The sequence below is a fragment of the Corythoichthys intestinalis genome, chromosome 2 (genome assembly GCF_030265065.1).
Source record: "Corythoichthys intestinalis isolate RoL2023-P3 chromosome 2, ASM3026506v1, whole genome shotgun sequence".
Taxonomy (NCBI): domain Eukaryota; kingdom Metazoa; phylum Chordata; class Actinopteri; order Syngnathiformes; family Syngnathidae; genus Corythoichthys; species Corythoichthys intestinalis.
The window spans coordinates 43971614-43987490 of record NC_080396.1 but is presented as its reverse complement, the minus strand read 5'-3'; the positions used below and the strand labels follow the sequence as shown (position 1 = coordinate 43987490).

Here is a 15877-nt window from a genome sequence, read left to right as displayed (position 1 = left end):
AAATGTTTACTAGTAATGTTTTATTGTATTATTATTTAATATGTATGAATCACTGTTTCTGTTCCACAGTAAACTCTGTTATAATCCTTTTTAAAAACTTGAGAGAACACATCATTTTTCATATGCATATTAAATCCTGATTTAAAAAAAAAAAAACATTTTTAAAGAAATTTGTGTTTTCATATCTTTACAACTAAAGTCATATGATGTGCTAGTACTTGTATTTCTGAAACCTGCTTGCTCCTTGCAAACGATTTCCATCAAAAGTTCTCATTACAAACATTTGCATGTCCGTTTGCATCCTTGACACAGTGGTTAACAAAGTACACAGTATTTCGGTCAAAGCATAATAATTGTGGCTTGGACGCAGGTGTGAGTCAAAATATTTGTCAATTCAACAGGCATATCTGAAACAACAAGCTTCAAGTATCAGAGACTATGTAAATGACGCATGTATAAACAGTCATTTTCATAATGGGTACTTTGAAAAATATGGTCTATTTGACAAGTAAATCAAGTAAAATATCATTTCTCACTAAACACAAAATTAGGTTGAGTTCGTCTACTTTCAAAAACACAACATAACTGGTATGAGCAATAACTTTTTCCACTAGTTACGCCATTTATGCAACATGGGAATCATGCGGCAGACAAACAAATTTGACATGGAAATGCACACATCCCAAGAAATATGCAAAAGTGATCGGCTTCACCTGACAGCCTTAAAATCCATACTTAGGAAATTTCCCTTGATATAATACCTTGTCATTGTTGAGTGAAGTGATGCTTCCACATCAGTTTTGTTTGCATCTGACGTGTCCTGACATGTGGGTGAAAGCTCTTTGTGTCTTTCTAGGTTTCCTGGTGCTGCAGGTGGCTGATGGAAAGCTTGACTCTATCTCCGAGGGAGAAGGACTACATCTGCATGGGGACTTCTCCATTGCTGGACTCTTTCCTCTTCACTACACAAATGGCCAAAGTGGTGGTTTTCCCGCTTTGCGTCCATGTAAAGAGTGAGTTCACTGGATTGCAAATGACAACATTTATTGAACTGTACATTTCTATAATGCATTTTTTGTAGAGGCCGACATAACAAGCACGGTTTCCACATGATGCAAGCCATGCGATTCGCTGTGGATGAAATCAACAACAAGACTGGGGCACATCATCTGCTGCCAGAAGTCTTACTGGGCTACCAGCTGTATGACATTTGCTCAGTTCCGGCCAGCGTGCTGGCCACACTGGACATACTGGCTGATCAGTACCGTGGTCCTTCTGCAAACATTGAACCCCTCCTTACCAACACGACAATAGCTGTGATTGGGCCAGACAGCAGCAGCAAAACATTTACTCCTGCCGCTCTACTTGGGGCCTTCCTCATGCCACAGGTTGGAGTTGTGTTCAAAGGCCAATTCAGCTAAACTTTTGTAAGTAATATAGTGTATGTATAGAATGCCTCCTATTTTTCTGCAGATCTCCTATGAAGCATCAAACAAAAAGTTGAGCAACAAGGTCCTCTACCCATCATTTTTCCGCACAATTCCCAGCGACAAGAATCAGGTGCAAGCTATAATCCAGCTGCTGGTCCATTTCAACTGGACCTGGATAGCTCTGTTGGGCAGCGACAACGACTACGGCTTGGATGGCATGCAGAGCCTTTCTCGCCTGGCCCCACAACACGGCATCTGTGTGGCCTACCAAGGAATTATCCCGGCCTACAGTGGCGAGACGGCCGACTTGATGTGGAGCATGGTGGAAGGCATACTCAGGGCTAAGGTCAACACCATTGTACTCTTCTCCAGTAAGTCGAAACTCAGCGGCTTCTTCCCGTTTGTCGTCAAAAGCAACATGACAGATAAGGTCTGGATAGGCACAGAAGACTGGTCATCGGCCACGCTCATATCCGAGATCCCTGGGATCCATACTGTCGGCACCGTGATCGGGGTGTCCGTGAAAAACGCAGCCATAAGAGGCTTCGTGGAGTTTGAAAAGAAAGTCACAGAGGCTTCACTGCATCACTCCCATGCCCAGTCGAGTTCAGGGGTCAGCAGCAGTGTTTGCCTGCATAGCACCGACGTGTACAGTTTGGCCAAAAACAACTTCACATTGGAGAAGTATGACATTACCTCCTCCTTCAATGTGTACAAGGCAGTGTATGCTGTGGCACACTCTCTGCATCGAGCTCTTCATTGTGACTCTGGACAGTGCCAGAAAAGGAGGATGAATCCTTGGCAGGTCATTTCTTTGAATTCTTTCAATAAGTTGAAGGGCTGTGTTTTGAGAATTATTCTCTCATCCTAATTCTGGTCTCTTGTTGCGCTCAGCTCCTGACCGTGCTCAAGCAAACCAGATTCTCTCTGGGAAACACCTCTATGTACTTTGATGTGAACGGAGACCCTCCAACTGGATACGACATAGTGACTTGGATTTGGAAAGGCACGGATTGGTCCCTCCGAGTGGTGGGCTCCTTTAGTCCGGATCCACTTTGGCTTAAACTAGATGAAGAGGCTATCGAGTGGCAGAGCATGGGAAACACATCCAGATCTGTAAGAGTTGGAATTAAAGCTTCAGAAAAATCACAGGCACTTGCTGTCACAAGTCATTTGCTGCCATTGACAGCAAGATGAGTTAAACTTGAAAATGTTGATCTGAAGCACACCATGGCAGGAGGGTTAAAACAATTTATCGGCTTGCTTTTTCTGGTGTCCAGGTGCCCCTGTCCATCTGTTCTCCTCCCTGCCCAAGAGGCCACAGGAGGTTGATGAGAGGACAACATGCTTGCTGCTTCGACTGTCAGGCCTGTCCTGCTGGCACTTTTCTCTATCAAAGTGGTACACCTCTTTTCATCCTTTTTTGCGTACACTATGAGTTATCTGATTTGGCTGAGACACAGATAACAATTCAGTCCTGAATAGTTCTATTGTTATTTTGATCTTGAATAATTGTCTTGACACAGGTCAAAAGATACGTTAGAACAGTGGTGTCAAACCAATTCCACAAAGGGCCAAGAGGGTCCTGGATTTTATTTCAACCAAGACTGTGCAAACAGATTAACCAATGAATTTCATGCAGCATCTGATCACAATGATGTGATTACACTTGATGGACATCAGAAAAGGTGAAAAGATGACCTATTCATTGGTTGGAACGAAATCTGGGACCCTCTTGGCTTTTTATGAAATTATTTTTTGGCCCTTTATGAAATTAGTTTGACACCACTGCTTCTGAACACTTACTAGTACTGTAATTTTTAAATCGACCACTAGATACCGCTAAATACTTATACAATGATGAAGGACACACACCCCAAAACAATGCTTCAGTCACAATGCATTTTCAAAATGGAAAGATGGCACCATGTCGCTTATACAGTAGATGGGGGAATGATAATTGTAAAATTGTTTCATTTAACCCTTGGGGGTAGAAATAATTTTATATACACTCGAGGTATTTTGACCATTTTATGTCCACGCCTTTGCGGTGTTATAACTTTGTCATTTCCCCACTTAACAATTTGTCAAGCACAATTGTCGTGATAGTAATTTATAAAAATGTTTAGTTGGCACATAGCCTACTGTGTGTATGTGTATTGTATTGACTGGACTACATTTCTATGGGTCTGCATCATATATATATATATATATATATATATATATATATATATATATATATATATATATATATATATATATATATATATATATATATATATATATATATATATATATGGAAAAAATGGAAAAATGCAGTTTGAAAAAAAATAATGACTTAAAATATATATATATGTATATATATATATACTACATTTCTATGGGTCTGCATCATATATATATATATATATATATATATATATATATATATATATATATATATATATATATATATATATATATATATATATATATATATATGGAAAAAATGGAAAAATGCAGTTTGAAAAAAAATAATGACTTAAAATATATATATATGTATATATATATGAATATATATGTGTGTGTGTATATATATATATATATATATATATATATATATATATATATAGTGAGGGGGCACACTTTAAATATAAGTGATATAGGCATCTTTGAGTGAACTTCGAGTAAAATTCATGTATCTTGAGGCCGGGCTGAGTGTCCTCTTTTTTACAAATCAAAATATGGTCACCCTAGGTTAACTCTATCTAGTGTTAAAACTGAAAAATTCAACAGAATGTTGAGTTTAATATATTTGCATAATTTGCTCAATTATTTGCAGCAGGCCGCAGTTGGCCCACAGGCTATAGCCATAGACACCCCTGACCTAAGAGTACAAGGAATTCGGGTTATGTGGACAATAGGAATATTTCCAAAAGCTGACTCTGTACATCTTTGCTAGAATCGACTGAATGCCGGGCGTGTCCACAAGAAATGTGGGCTCCTGTGAGCAGTGAGCAGTGTCGCGACCGGAGAGTCCTGCTTCTGGCCTGGGATGCCCCGCTCTCTCTGGCGCTGCTTTTTTTCCTGGCCTGCTGCCTGCTGCTGACCTCGGGCTTTGCCGCCGTCCTCCTGACGCATCTCCGCACACCGGTGGCCAAGTCGGCCGGGGGCCGCACTTGCCTGCTAATGCTGGCGGCCCTGACCACCGCCGCCTGCAGCTCTCTGTGCCATTTCGGCCACCCATCCCACCTGTCCTGCATCCTCAAGCGGCCTCTGTTTATATTCAGTTTCAGCGTGTGTCTGGCCTGCATCAGTGTGCGCTCCATGCAAGTGGTCTGCATTTTTAAGCTGGCCTCCAAGCTCCCACCAGCCTATGACAAGTGGGCCAAGAAAAAGGGACCTGAGGTGACCATTTTCATCTTGTCCACCATTTCTTTTCTCGTTTCCGTAACCTGCGTGGGCCTTGACCCACCTGAGCCGTCTCAAGATTTGGATTTCTACGAGGACGGCATTGTCCTGGAGTGCAGCAGCACTCTCTCGTACGGCGCGGGCGTAGAGCTGGCGTACTTGTCGCTCCTCAGCCTGGTCTGCTTCTCGTTTAGCTACGTAGGGAAAGACCTACCTGCCAACTACAACGAGGCCAAGTGTGTCACCTTCAGTCTCATGGTTTACCTGGTCTCCTGGATCAGCTTTTTCACCCTCTATTTGGTCAGTAGAGACTCCTTCACAATGGCTGCGCATGTCTTTGCTATTCTCTCGAGCGTTCTGGCCGTCCTGGCCGGCTACTTCCTGCCCAAAATGTACATCATGTTACTGAGGCCGCAAATGAACACTACTGCTCATTTCCAAAACTGCATTCAGATGTACACCATGAGCAAACAGTGAGTGAGTGATAAATTGTATTCTCTGGCATTTAGTCTCCATTGGACACACTGAATTTCAAAAACTGCAACCCCTAGCAGGTGCGCTGAAAGTCACTTACAACAAAGGGTGCTGAGGATCTTTTTCAGTGTTTCCCATCCAAAAACAGCCGTTTCTGTCCAAATTTCTCGAGCTCGTGAGTTTTCTCCACACAAGACTTGGACAACTGCAGTACACACGCATGCCAGATAGTTTATGAACTACTACTAGGCTACCACAATGACGGCGTTCTATTTCACCTACAGTGTGTGTTGGAGTTTTTGTACTGGAAATAAAAGTGCCTGTGTATCATAACGCAAATCAGTGTAGGTAGACGGCGCAATGACACACGAACACAACTAAACGAAAACTAAAAGGTCCAATAAGCCTCAGTTTAACACCCCCTTTTCACAACATTAAAATAAATTGCACACGAACAGTGCTCTGCACGGCGGCATCTCAACAGCAAAAACAAACAATAATATGGCTACAATGCAATGTCTTACCAATTTGAAGACACCAAAGGTAGATAGAACTAACACCATAATCTTCCTCATGTTTAACCTCAACTTGAATTATAGAATTTTTTGCTGTTTTTGTAAAGAAATAATATTTAATCCTCAAAGTTATCATTTCTCTAAATACTAAAATAGCATCTGTCACGTCGCTAATAGCAATAGTCATACATTCTTTATCCTCTGTGAAGAATAACTACTATCACTGACCATCTCCATTTCTATCTGTACATCCATATTATACTGTTGCCAGGTTGCAAAGCACATTTGATTACGTTTGCTTTTTTATGATGTTATTGTATGTTGTCATAATATTATAGCATACCATTTTTCTTGCCTGGGTGTTAGCCCAGTGGTCTGAGTGCCTCGTTGCCATTTCTGGTGGTCCGGTTTGATTTCCGTTTGTGGGTTATGTCAGGAGGCGCATACGGTATAAAAACTTGCCAAATTGACCATGCAAACTGTGTGTCTCAATGTGATGACCTCTGGATACCTCAGTCTCAGAGTCCACTATATTTCTTGTTGACCCTTTATAAAACAAGAGACAATTTCAGTAATTAAAAAATAAAACATAACATAACCCCGTGAAGATCTGACGTCCAAATACGTGGAAATCACATTTTGGTTCATGTAGGCCACAATATTTGTTTGGCCTACAGCCAACATGACTCAAAATGTCATGTCCACATATGTAGAGAGCAGATGTTAATTAATATTATAATTTTTATATATCAATTCATTAAAACTGGGAGGACTGGCTGTGAATGCTCATCTTTCAATGCCACTGACACCATTAGACGTCCAATCCATTTTGACTGAGAGGGCTAACAGCGATCATTCGCTACCAACCTCTCTCCCAGTCAAAATGGATTGGACCTCTAGCCCAGACAATGACAGCCAATTAGGTAGGTGAGTGCCCTATAAAGGGTAAAAAAAATTTACAAATACTGTATTTTTTCAACTGGTTGAAGAAACTAAATGCATTCCAAACCATTTCAATGTTAAATGTAGGGCTGTCAAAATTATCGCGTTAACGGGTGGTAATAAATTTTTTCAATTAAGCGCGTTAAAATATTTGACGCAATTAATGCACATGCACCGCTCAGATTAAAATGACAGTGTCATGTCCATTTGTTACTTGTGTTTTTTTTGTTTTGTTGCCCTCTGCTGGCCCTTGGGTGCGACTGATTTTATGGGTTTCAGCACCATCCATGAGCATTGTGTAATTATTGACATCAACAATGGCGAGCTATTAGTTTATTTTTTGCTTGAAAATTTTACAAATTTTATTAAAATGAAAACATTAAGAGGGGTTTTAATATAAAATTTCTATAACTTGTACTAACATTTATCTTTCAAGAACTACAAGTCTTTCTATCCATGGATTGCTTTAACAGAATGTTAATAATTTTAATGCCATCTTGTTGATTTATTGTTATAATAAACAAATACAGTACTTATGTACAGTATGTTGAATGTATGTTTGACTTGTGTCTTATCTTTCCATTCCAACAATAATTTTAAGAAAAATATGGCATATTTTATAGATGGTTTGAATTGCGATTAATTATGATTAATTAATTTTTAAGCTGTGATTAACTCGATTAAAAACTTAAATGGTTTGACAGCCCTAGTTAAATGATTTCAATTCATTATATGTTTTGACGTACGGGTGTTGTCGTTGAATAAATTAATAAAGTTCTCAAGGTGCCACTGTTGTATACCTCTACATTTAATGACATTTTCTTTAGGCATTCCCAGCTTCAGAGATTTAACAACAGTTGGTATCTGCTGGGAAAAACAGCATCATCCTATTTAAGAGATCCCTTTAAATAAAGGCACAATTGGCCTGTCTTCTTCTGTCTCTCACAACACACACACACACAGCGCTATTAGCCGCTGTTTGTGAGAGTAGATGAAAAGGTCTTTTGTGGCTGGGAGGTCAACCCCATTGATGAGCAGACGTGTGAGTAGAGTCCGAGTAGGGCTTTCCCACACTCACGGCTTCGTGTGCTCGGTCAACAGGCGAAGTGTGCCACTGATCAACAGGCGCCACTTTTATTGGAGGCCAACAAAATACTGTCAGACACGTTGGTGTTTAGCTTCACTGGCTATTTTGGGGGAACAATTTATATATGGGCTTGATACATCAGTGGTCTGATTTGATTGTGTTTTGAATCTTTGATCCAAAATTTTGTAATGCCGTGACCAAGTAATCCCTGAACAGCAGCTGATTTATGCTTTGTTATCATTCTCTGTCTCCATTATCTTTAACATTTAATTAAATTACTGTAAGAGAAGCAGGGCACACTGGATCAGTTGCAAGCAAATCGCACATCTTCCTTCATATGACATTAGTGGTGGAACAAATGTGAGCAGGGCCCGGGTGAGATGAGCATAAACGAGACCCACCAAGTGGACCGTCCAACAAGGGGAAGAGACGGGGTTAGTGGACTGTTATTCGTGGCCCCTTCCAGACTTTCGCAGGACCCTCAACACGATTGTCCGGTGTGTGTGTAGGGTGCAAGTGAAATTTTTTTTTTTTGCAGGCCCCTTCAGACAACCGGACAAGTGGCTGGTAGATTTTTTAACACTTATTACAGCTCCGCGCATCATCTTACCTTTCTGTTTGACCCTCCCCTCGCCCAATCGCGCTCACTTTACGCCAAACTGGGCCCGGCTCGGGCCCGGGTGCTGTCGTACCCCCTGCCCCCTCCAGGTTCAGCCCCTGTATCACATCAATTTTCAGCCAGTACCTTCCTCTTGAGACCCCCTACATGCATTCAATCCAGTCTTTAATTGTTCCCAGACTCACAATGCTATCTTATGGCTGGGAATGGGATGAGAGATAAGAGCGGTAGGTTGATAAGAGGATGACAGCTATCATTCTTCTTCTAATTTAGATTCTTTATCTCTCCTGGTCAGCCCTGTGTCTACTCTGCCCCACCTCAGACTTATTGATTTGTCTGACTCCTGTTGAAGCACAACCCCCTCATGAAGTCAATCACATGGGCATGCAATTGTTGTAAAAGTCTTTGTTCATTTGTTATAGTAAATATGGCAGGTACACAGTATCATATTCACAGATAACACAGGACTGGATTTATATTTAATTCCAAGTAAATGTATTGATTTTAATGACATCTCTATGGAATGTATGTGCAGGAGAACTAGAAAAACTCCAGTATTGTTCTCATAACACTGTTATATAACATAATATTATGCCTCGCGAGGCTTGCATTAGTTTTTTTAGAGATGAAGTAGTGGTGCCGTGAGATTTGAGTTTCATTTTTTTCCATGACCATGCTTTAAAGTCAAAACATTCAATATCTCAAATGACCTTTTCCCATAGAAATTAATAGAAATGCAATCATGCAATATTGTCAGCCTCGAAGTGTTACACCTTTTAGTTCAAATATCAGTTGTTTGAAGGGTTACTATGCCGATACTATTCATTAACCAGTGTTTTGCAGTGTTTGTTAGCCTTAAACTAGTTGTTATGTGCAATTTCTTGTGAAATGAGTTAAGCTCAGTGGATGGATTTCTGAGTCCAGCAAATATAGCTGAATTTGGTATCTCCATTTTTGAATATGGCATCAAAATGAATAGAGCATGAGGGTTACGGCTCAAGTCCTGCTTTGGTCAAATGCAAAAATAGCAGTGAAATAACCGTGAAATTGCCTTGAGCAAGCCATCCCCAGGGGTGCAGGACTGTCTGTACACCCCAATCATTTTGACAGCCCTCATTTGCATGCTTGCACGGACGTGTGATTTGAGGTGTTGTGTATAAAACAAAAATATACAGCATGCCGTATTTGCATTTGAGGGCTTTTAATGAGTATATTTCTTTGGAACTTTTTAAATCACATTTTTTGAGCATATCATGTTTTTTTTAACAAATAGACAAAAGTAAATTATGAACTTCACATCTTAACAAATGATTAATTATCTCAAGTCAATGAGTCAAAAAAATGTTGTTGTTTTTTTTCCCCCACGATTGTTTTATTTGTATTTGTAATTGTCGTACAAAATGAGTTTTAAGAGCATCAATGTCATAGTCGAAAGAATAACAGTCACATTCACACACACGGTCAAATAAGTCACGTCACTCAGCATTATACAATTTGGCATAGTTCATTCAACGATAAGAGAGAAATATTCTCAACATGAGCCGTCAGTACGAGGCAATACAGCAGAGATACACTGTTACAATTGAGCAAGTTATACAACTCCACTGGAGTAAACGATTAAAAAAAAACCATCATCACACAAAACCAGAGAAAAGAAAGGTCAAACGGTGAATCACAGTCAAAGCAAAGGATCTTCTAGATAAGTGGGAGCCGTGTCTTTTCCAGCGTGTCCATCAATATGATGAGACGCTGAGTACTTCCCAGGAGGGGTCCGAGTCTTCTACCATGGCCTCCACACGGGGCATCCGCTGCTGTCCTGCAGCCTGGTGCCTCTTCCGGGCGAGAACTCCAGAGAGGGGCTGCGGTCCCCCCGGATCGTCTCAGCCCTTGCTGAGGCTCCTGCGCTACCCGTGGAGAGGAAGTGCAACGAGTCCCTCCAGCAGTGAGAGTAACCACGACTGTAGTCACTGCCGTTCGCACCAACAGTGGGCTGCAGCTGCTGCCTCAGGAAGCTGACGGTCATTTCCAAGATGTCGGCCTTCTCCAGCTTGGAGTTGGGCTCCTGCTTGTGGAACTCTTTCTCCAGGATGAGCTTGAGCTGCTCGATGCAGCTGTTGATGCGGTCCCGACGCATTTTCTCTACGACGGGTTTTCTTAACTGAGGGGAGAAAGGAGATGTGACGGTCAGCTCATGTTCGTGTATTTTAAATCATTAGCCGCCATTAAAAGCCATTGACGTCCAATCCATTGCCACTGGGAGAGGCTGACAGCGAATGATCGCTTCCAGCCCCTCCAGAAAAAAAATGGATTGAACGTCTATCGCTGTCAATGTTACTGAAACATAATCACACACTCCCAGCTCCAGAACTTACTTTGATGTTTTCCCTCTCAGAGATCCTGGCATGCTGCATGAAAGAGAAATTGGAAGAACAAGGCGCCATCTCTATGCAGGTGCAGAGGAGAAGCTTCTTCCACGACAGTATTATTGGCTTTGGTGTCTGTGCAGGAGCTGCTCCTCTTTTTATAGGCTCACATTTGCATAACAAAGGCATGTGGCTCAGGCCGGGCTGGGGTTCCCACACTCTGACCAGTGGGACTCCCAACACAACAATAGAAGAGACGTCAATAACCCAGAGGTCATGTATCTGTGCAGAGCATGTTTCCCAAGATAAGCGACGAATGATTGAGGGACGCGCAGTAACTCATCACTGAATGTTTGCCGTCAAAATTCAATATTGGAAGGCTCAAAATTAGAGGAAGTTAGTTGCTTGACGCTGCTGCTTCAAAGAGGATGGAGCTGCTATTAAAGACCAAATGCTGCAGCAGTAAAACAATATAAAGTGCAAGTGAGGCACATAAACAGGAATTGTGGACGCGTCAAATGTGCTTGGGGATCTCTGTCAGCTATCTAGCTATTTGGGCTGTAACGATACATTATTATGATTATACATTATACATATATTGATTGGTTAAGCAGAATTGCATGGAAAACAATCAAAACGCAAAAAATCGGTCAACATGGTCATCTCTTAGAAACACCCTTTTGTTTTGCAACAAAATTCACAACATCAAAGCTTCTTCGTATTTTTATTGCTTTAGGTGAAATGTTACTCATTGTGTCAAATGTTTGTATAATATCAGTAATCGAATTGAAAATGGCAGCCCGTGTAATATTGGCAAATATCGTAACGTTGTCCAAAGAGTATCGAATTATATCGTATCATCATGAAATTGGTGATAGAGCAAAATCCCTGCAATCTTGCTCTCTTTCTATCTATCAAGGTTTTTATCAATAACTAAAATGGTTTAAAAAATTTAAGGAAAAAAACAATGACTGATTTAAACTGTTTTGTGTGTCCACAAAACTGAAACGTTCTGACGTTAAAGACACTAATTCTTTCGATTTTGTATTTTATATACGTAATACATACATAATAAATGTCGAATTGGATGTATTTTTTTGTTGTATCATTTTTAATTTTTTGAAATCCTGTAAATGTATGATGTATGTGTGTATGATTATCTGAAAGAAATATCTGCATAGGCTACTGTAGAAATAAAAATATTTTTTAATAAATAATGTAGAAAATAAATACATACATATTAAATAAATGCAAGTCATCAGTCAATCAAACGGACGTTTGGGGGGAAAAAATGGACCGGCACATTCAGCAAGTGAAAAAGGCTAAATGTTAGTCTGAAGATCATTAAAATAATTCAATTAATAATGGTATGGTCATTTCTATCCTTACAACATATGGGAAGACAACCTCAATTACCTAGACAACTGAACTGATTATATAATTTAAATATGATTGCTTAAAAGTTGGTGTGGACAATTTGAGCATCCTGAAAATTTGGTAGTGTTATGTCCCTACCGCCCCTATGGAAACCTACGCCCTTGGCCTGCAGTGACAAAGTAGCTTCATTATGTGTCGTCTTTGTAATGTCTTCTTCCGCTTTGCTATCTATGAAACCCTGCCTGGCTCAAAATTGAACAAACTATCGACAAAGACCACTCAAGACTGTTTTTTTTATGGAAACATCAATTAGCACAGACAAATGCATCATATCTAACACAACAAGCACGGCTCGCACTTCTGGTGAAAAGCAATTGAAGTTCTCAATCTCCAACCATAGCCCTATTATGTTAGATGTTCTTGCCTAATAATTGTCCAGGCCGATGCTTCGTGAAGATGAAAATGTGCAATGTTAAACCAGTGGCGGCACACTTGGCCCACAGGCTGTGAGGCGACAAGTGAGTGACGCGTCAGCTTAGTGTCACCTTAATTGTCAGCGCTCCGCAGAGGGAGTAGTAGACCGCTGAAGTAATAGAGTAGGCCCCCAGATGTGGTTGGATGGTGTGAGTAGGCCTGTGTGTCTACTTTCCCACCAGTTCCTAACATCACGCTCAATGCACTACAAAAGCCCCGCGCTGCTCCTCCACTGGGACTGTTAATTGATCTTTTGTGGTTGCAGTGCATAAGCACGCGTGCACACTTCCATCTGTCTGTTAGTCTTTCTCTCTTTGTACATCCATTCATCCATCCATCCATCCATCCATCCATCCATCCATCCATCCATCCATCCATCCATCCATCCATCCATCCATCCATCCATCCATCCATCCATCCATCCATCCATCCATCCATCCATCCATCCATCTCGCTCGGTATCAACTGTAGCTAGCTGTTGGTCTGTCCATTCCTCCCTCCCTCCATCCATCCAGATATCTAGCTCGGTATCAACTGTAGCTAGCTGTTGGTCTGTCCATTCCTCCTCCCTCCCTCCGTCCCTCCGTGCCTCCCTCCCTCCCTCCATCCATCCATCCATCCATCCATCCATCCATCCATCCATCCATCCATCCATCCATCCATCCATCCATGGCCTTGGTAAATGATTTTCATTTCTAAAGCGTTTTTCTACCTTCAAGGTACTCAAAGTACTTTGACACTATTTCCTCATTCACTTACTGATGACAACATAGGATCCAACACAGTAACTAACTCAAGGACACTTCCATACGGTCACCAGGGCAGGGGAATCAAACTCACAACCACTGAGTTAGGGAACAACTACTGTGCTACTGAGCTATGCCACCGCAGCATGTCTGTCTGTCTGCACATCAGGTTCTCAGCACATAAAAATGTCTTTCTCCTCAGCATGGCCTGAAGAGACACAGTAGCTTCATTATGTGTCGTCTTCTTTATGTCTTCTGCATTGCTTGGCTGTCGCGTTCGAGCCTGCCGGGGGTCTCTTTTTTTGCTCACAAGTGTGTGTGACGACTAGTTCCCCTCCCATTCACGGATCTACGGAACTGCTGCCATAAAGTGCGTCCAGTCGGCCGCAGAAAGCGTCTTCCCGTCAAGCCGTCCCTCTGTGAGTGCGCTCTCTGCCGTTTCCCACAGTTCGTGGCCATTCAACAGGGCCTCCGGGCATGAACAATGGAAGTGTGTCTTGTTACACATCACATTAGCTACGGTGTTTGATCTCTTGTTGGAGGTGGGAGGCGGGCAGAGGCTCGGGCCTGCGAGGCCATCTGGCTCGGCCAACTAGACCCTGAGAAAGTTCCGGGAAAGGAATGCCACATTCCACACACAAGAGTTGTATACACCATACACACAAATAGTTGTGAAAGACTTTGGAGACACTTGAGACATAATTTAAGCACGAGACAGCACGCCCCGACCACAAGTGGGACGGGAGCGGAGAAGGGGGTGAGGGTCACCAAATGTGCACCGACCAGATGAAACTCGCTTAAGAACATGAGCTTATTGGCAGCAGACACCTGCGGTGAAGTTAAGTACATGAGTGCAACTCATTCAAATTTGCATGATTTCAGAATGGAGCTTTTGAGATTAAAAATCTTCTAACCATGTTTAGCACTTGACCGCGTAAACCAACTGGTAACTTAGTTTTCACCCATTGGCTTTCAATAATTATTTTTTACTCTCCCATTACATGTTTTTCAGGGACAGTTGTAATATTTCATTATACCCGTGTCAGAATTCCCCTAAATTTTATGACACAATAATAATTATATCTCACGGCTAACTCAATTACTAACCATTACAATCCATATAAAGAAATTATCTTCCTCTTTTTCAATTATACAGCACATTTAATCATCACATTTTTAAAAAAGAATGATTTTGGGGGGGATTTTTAATTTTTTTTAAAAATATATTTCAAATAGATCAGTACGGTGTGTTTATCAGTTCTTTCACACTTGTGTGGGTTTTCTCCATGTGCATTTCCAAGATATACGTTTGGTTATGTTAATTGAAGAAAACAAATTATCCAAAGGTGTGGCTGTGAGTGTTAATGTTTGTCTGTCTGTAATAGTGTATGTGTTTTAACTAGTGACCCATCAAGGGTGAAGCCCGCCTCTAATTTGACCAACCAAATAAACAAAAACAGTTTTAAGAAAAAAACTAAATGTTATATTGGGTAAATAAATACTGTACCTACAACTGTACCACAGCATATAATTCTGCAGTGAAAAATCATCGCATTTAATTAGTCAAACACTGATTATTCAATTATTATAACTTATTTATCCCCCACCTGTTTAGTTCAGACAGTAGGATAATAGCTTAACCTTTTATCCTTGTAAAGACCTGGATTTCACATACCTAGACATCACAATTTGTAGACCACAATATTAACATTTAGTGTAGTTTTTAACACATTCCAAGTGTGTGAAGATCAGATTTAGGTTCTAATGTATACTATACATATATATGCAACACACGTCGCTACATGTGAGCCTTTAAGAAGTCAGCCTTAGGTTGCTTGCTCAGAAGAGTTCAGACATAGGAAGGACTCCTGATCTGACAGCATATTCTAATTTTGTGAGAAGTACTGTACATAATTAAATATGGCGGAAAACACTCAGGTGACTTAAAGTTCCACTCTGAGACCCCCAATTTGGCCAAATTTCAAAATTGTCCGATATGCATGTGTGACACATCATTGGAAAGCTTAAAATCTCAATTTTCTGGGGGAAGAAAAAAATTGAACAGGAGGGCATTTAAAAAAAAAAAAAAAAATTAAACAGCAAAACCCTATCTGGAGGTGAGAGCACGTGAGAGCAAAATTACAGACGCAATGACTTTAACGAGATATTATCGCGTACTTACCTTGTTTCGATCCAAAAACTCCATGTAGCATGTATCACTTAGTGTCAAGACACAGCTGTGAATGGCCACAGCTGGACTTTATGGGTGTAACATGGTAATAAAACAAGGGTTGCGATGCAGAAATTGCAGACATCAAGGAGTGGTCGAGATTTTCTTTTTCATATATTTACCCTTTTAAACATTTTTTTTTCATTTTTGCTTTGTTAGGATTGATTATTTATCATCTAGCATATCGGAGAAATGCGACAGTAACAAAAAAAAAAAACACACAATTAAGC

General features: G+C 40.8%; 2 protein-coding genes across 2 annotated transcripts; one reads left to right on the top strand and one right to left on the bottom strand.

Moving 5' to 3' along the window:
- Positions 1 to 825: 825 nt before the first annotated feature.
- Positions 826 to 5297, top strand: LOC130929411 (taste receptor type 1 member 1). Its single transcript, XM_057856518.1, has 6 exons — positions 826 to 1013; positions 1082 to 1388; positions 1474 to 2235; positions 2325 to 2546; positions 2711 to 2831; positions 4372 to 5297. The coding sequence occupies exons 1-6, from the start codon at positions 826 to 828 to the stop codon at positions 5295 to 5297; spliced, it is 2526 nt and encodes an 841-aa protein (XP_057712501.1).
- A 4299-nt stretch (positions 5298 to 9596) lies between these two features.
- Positions 9597 to 11194, bottom strand: LOC130931876 (transcription factor HES-5-like). The gene is made up of 2 exons (XM_057861055.1): positions 10830 to 11194; positions 9597 to 10615 (listed from the first exon to the last, which is right to left on the bottom strand). The coding sequence occupies exons 1-2, from the start codon at positions 11007 to 11009 to the stop codon at positions 10238 to 10240; spliced, it is 558 nt and encodes a 185-aa protein (XP_057717038.1). The 5' UTR covers positions 11010 to 11194; the 3' UTR covers positions 9597 to 10237.
- Between the last annotated feature and the right edge of the window lie 4683 nt (positions 11195 to 15877).

Excerpts from the sequence above, each read along its gene's own strand:
- LOC130929411 (XM_057856518.1), top strand. The coding sequence starts at position 826 with ATGTGGGTGAAAGCTCTTTGTGTCTTTCTAGGTTTCCTGGTGCTGCAG. Across the intron at positions 1,014-1,081 it reads GCTTTGCGTCCATGTAAAGA|AGGCCGACATAACAAGCACG; the intron begins GTGAGTTCACTG and ends CATTTTTTGTAG. Across the intron at positions 2,547-2,710 it reads TGGGAAACACATCCAGATCT|GTGCCCCTGTCCATCTGTTC; the intron begins GTAAGAGTTGGA and ends TCTGGTGTCCAG.
- LOC130931876 (XM_057861055.1), bottom strand. The coding sequence starts at position 11,009 with ATGCCTTTGTTATGCAAATGTGAGCCTATAAAAAGAGGAGCAGCTCCT. Across the intron at positions 10,616-10,829 it reads CTGAGAGGGAAAACATCAAA|TTAAGAAAACCCGTCGTAGA; the intron begins GTAAGTTCTGGA and ends TTCTCCCCTCAG.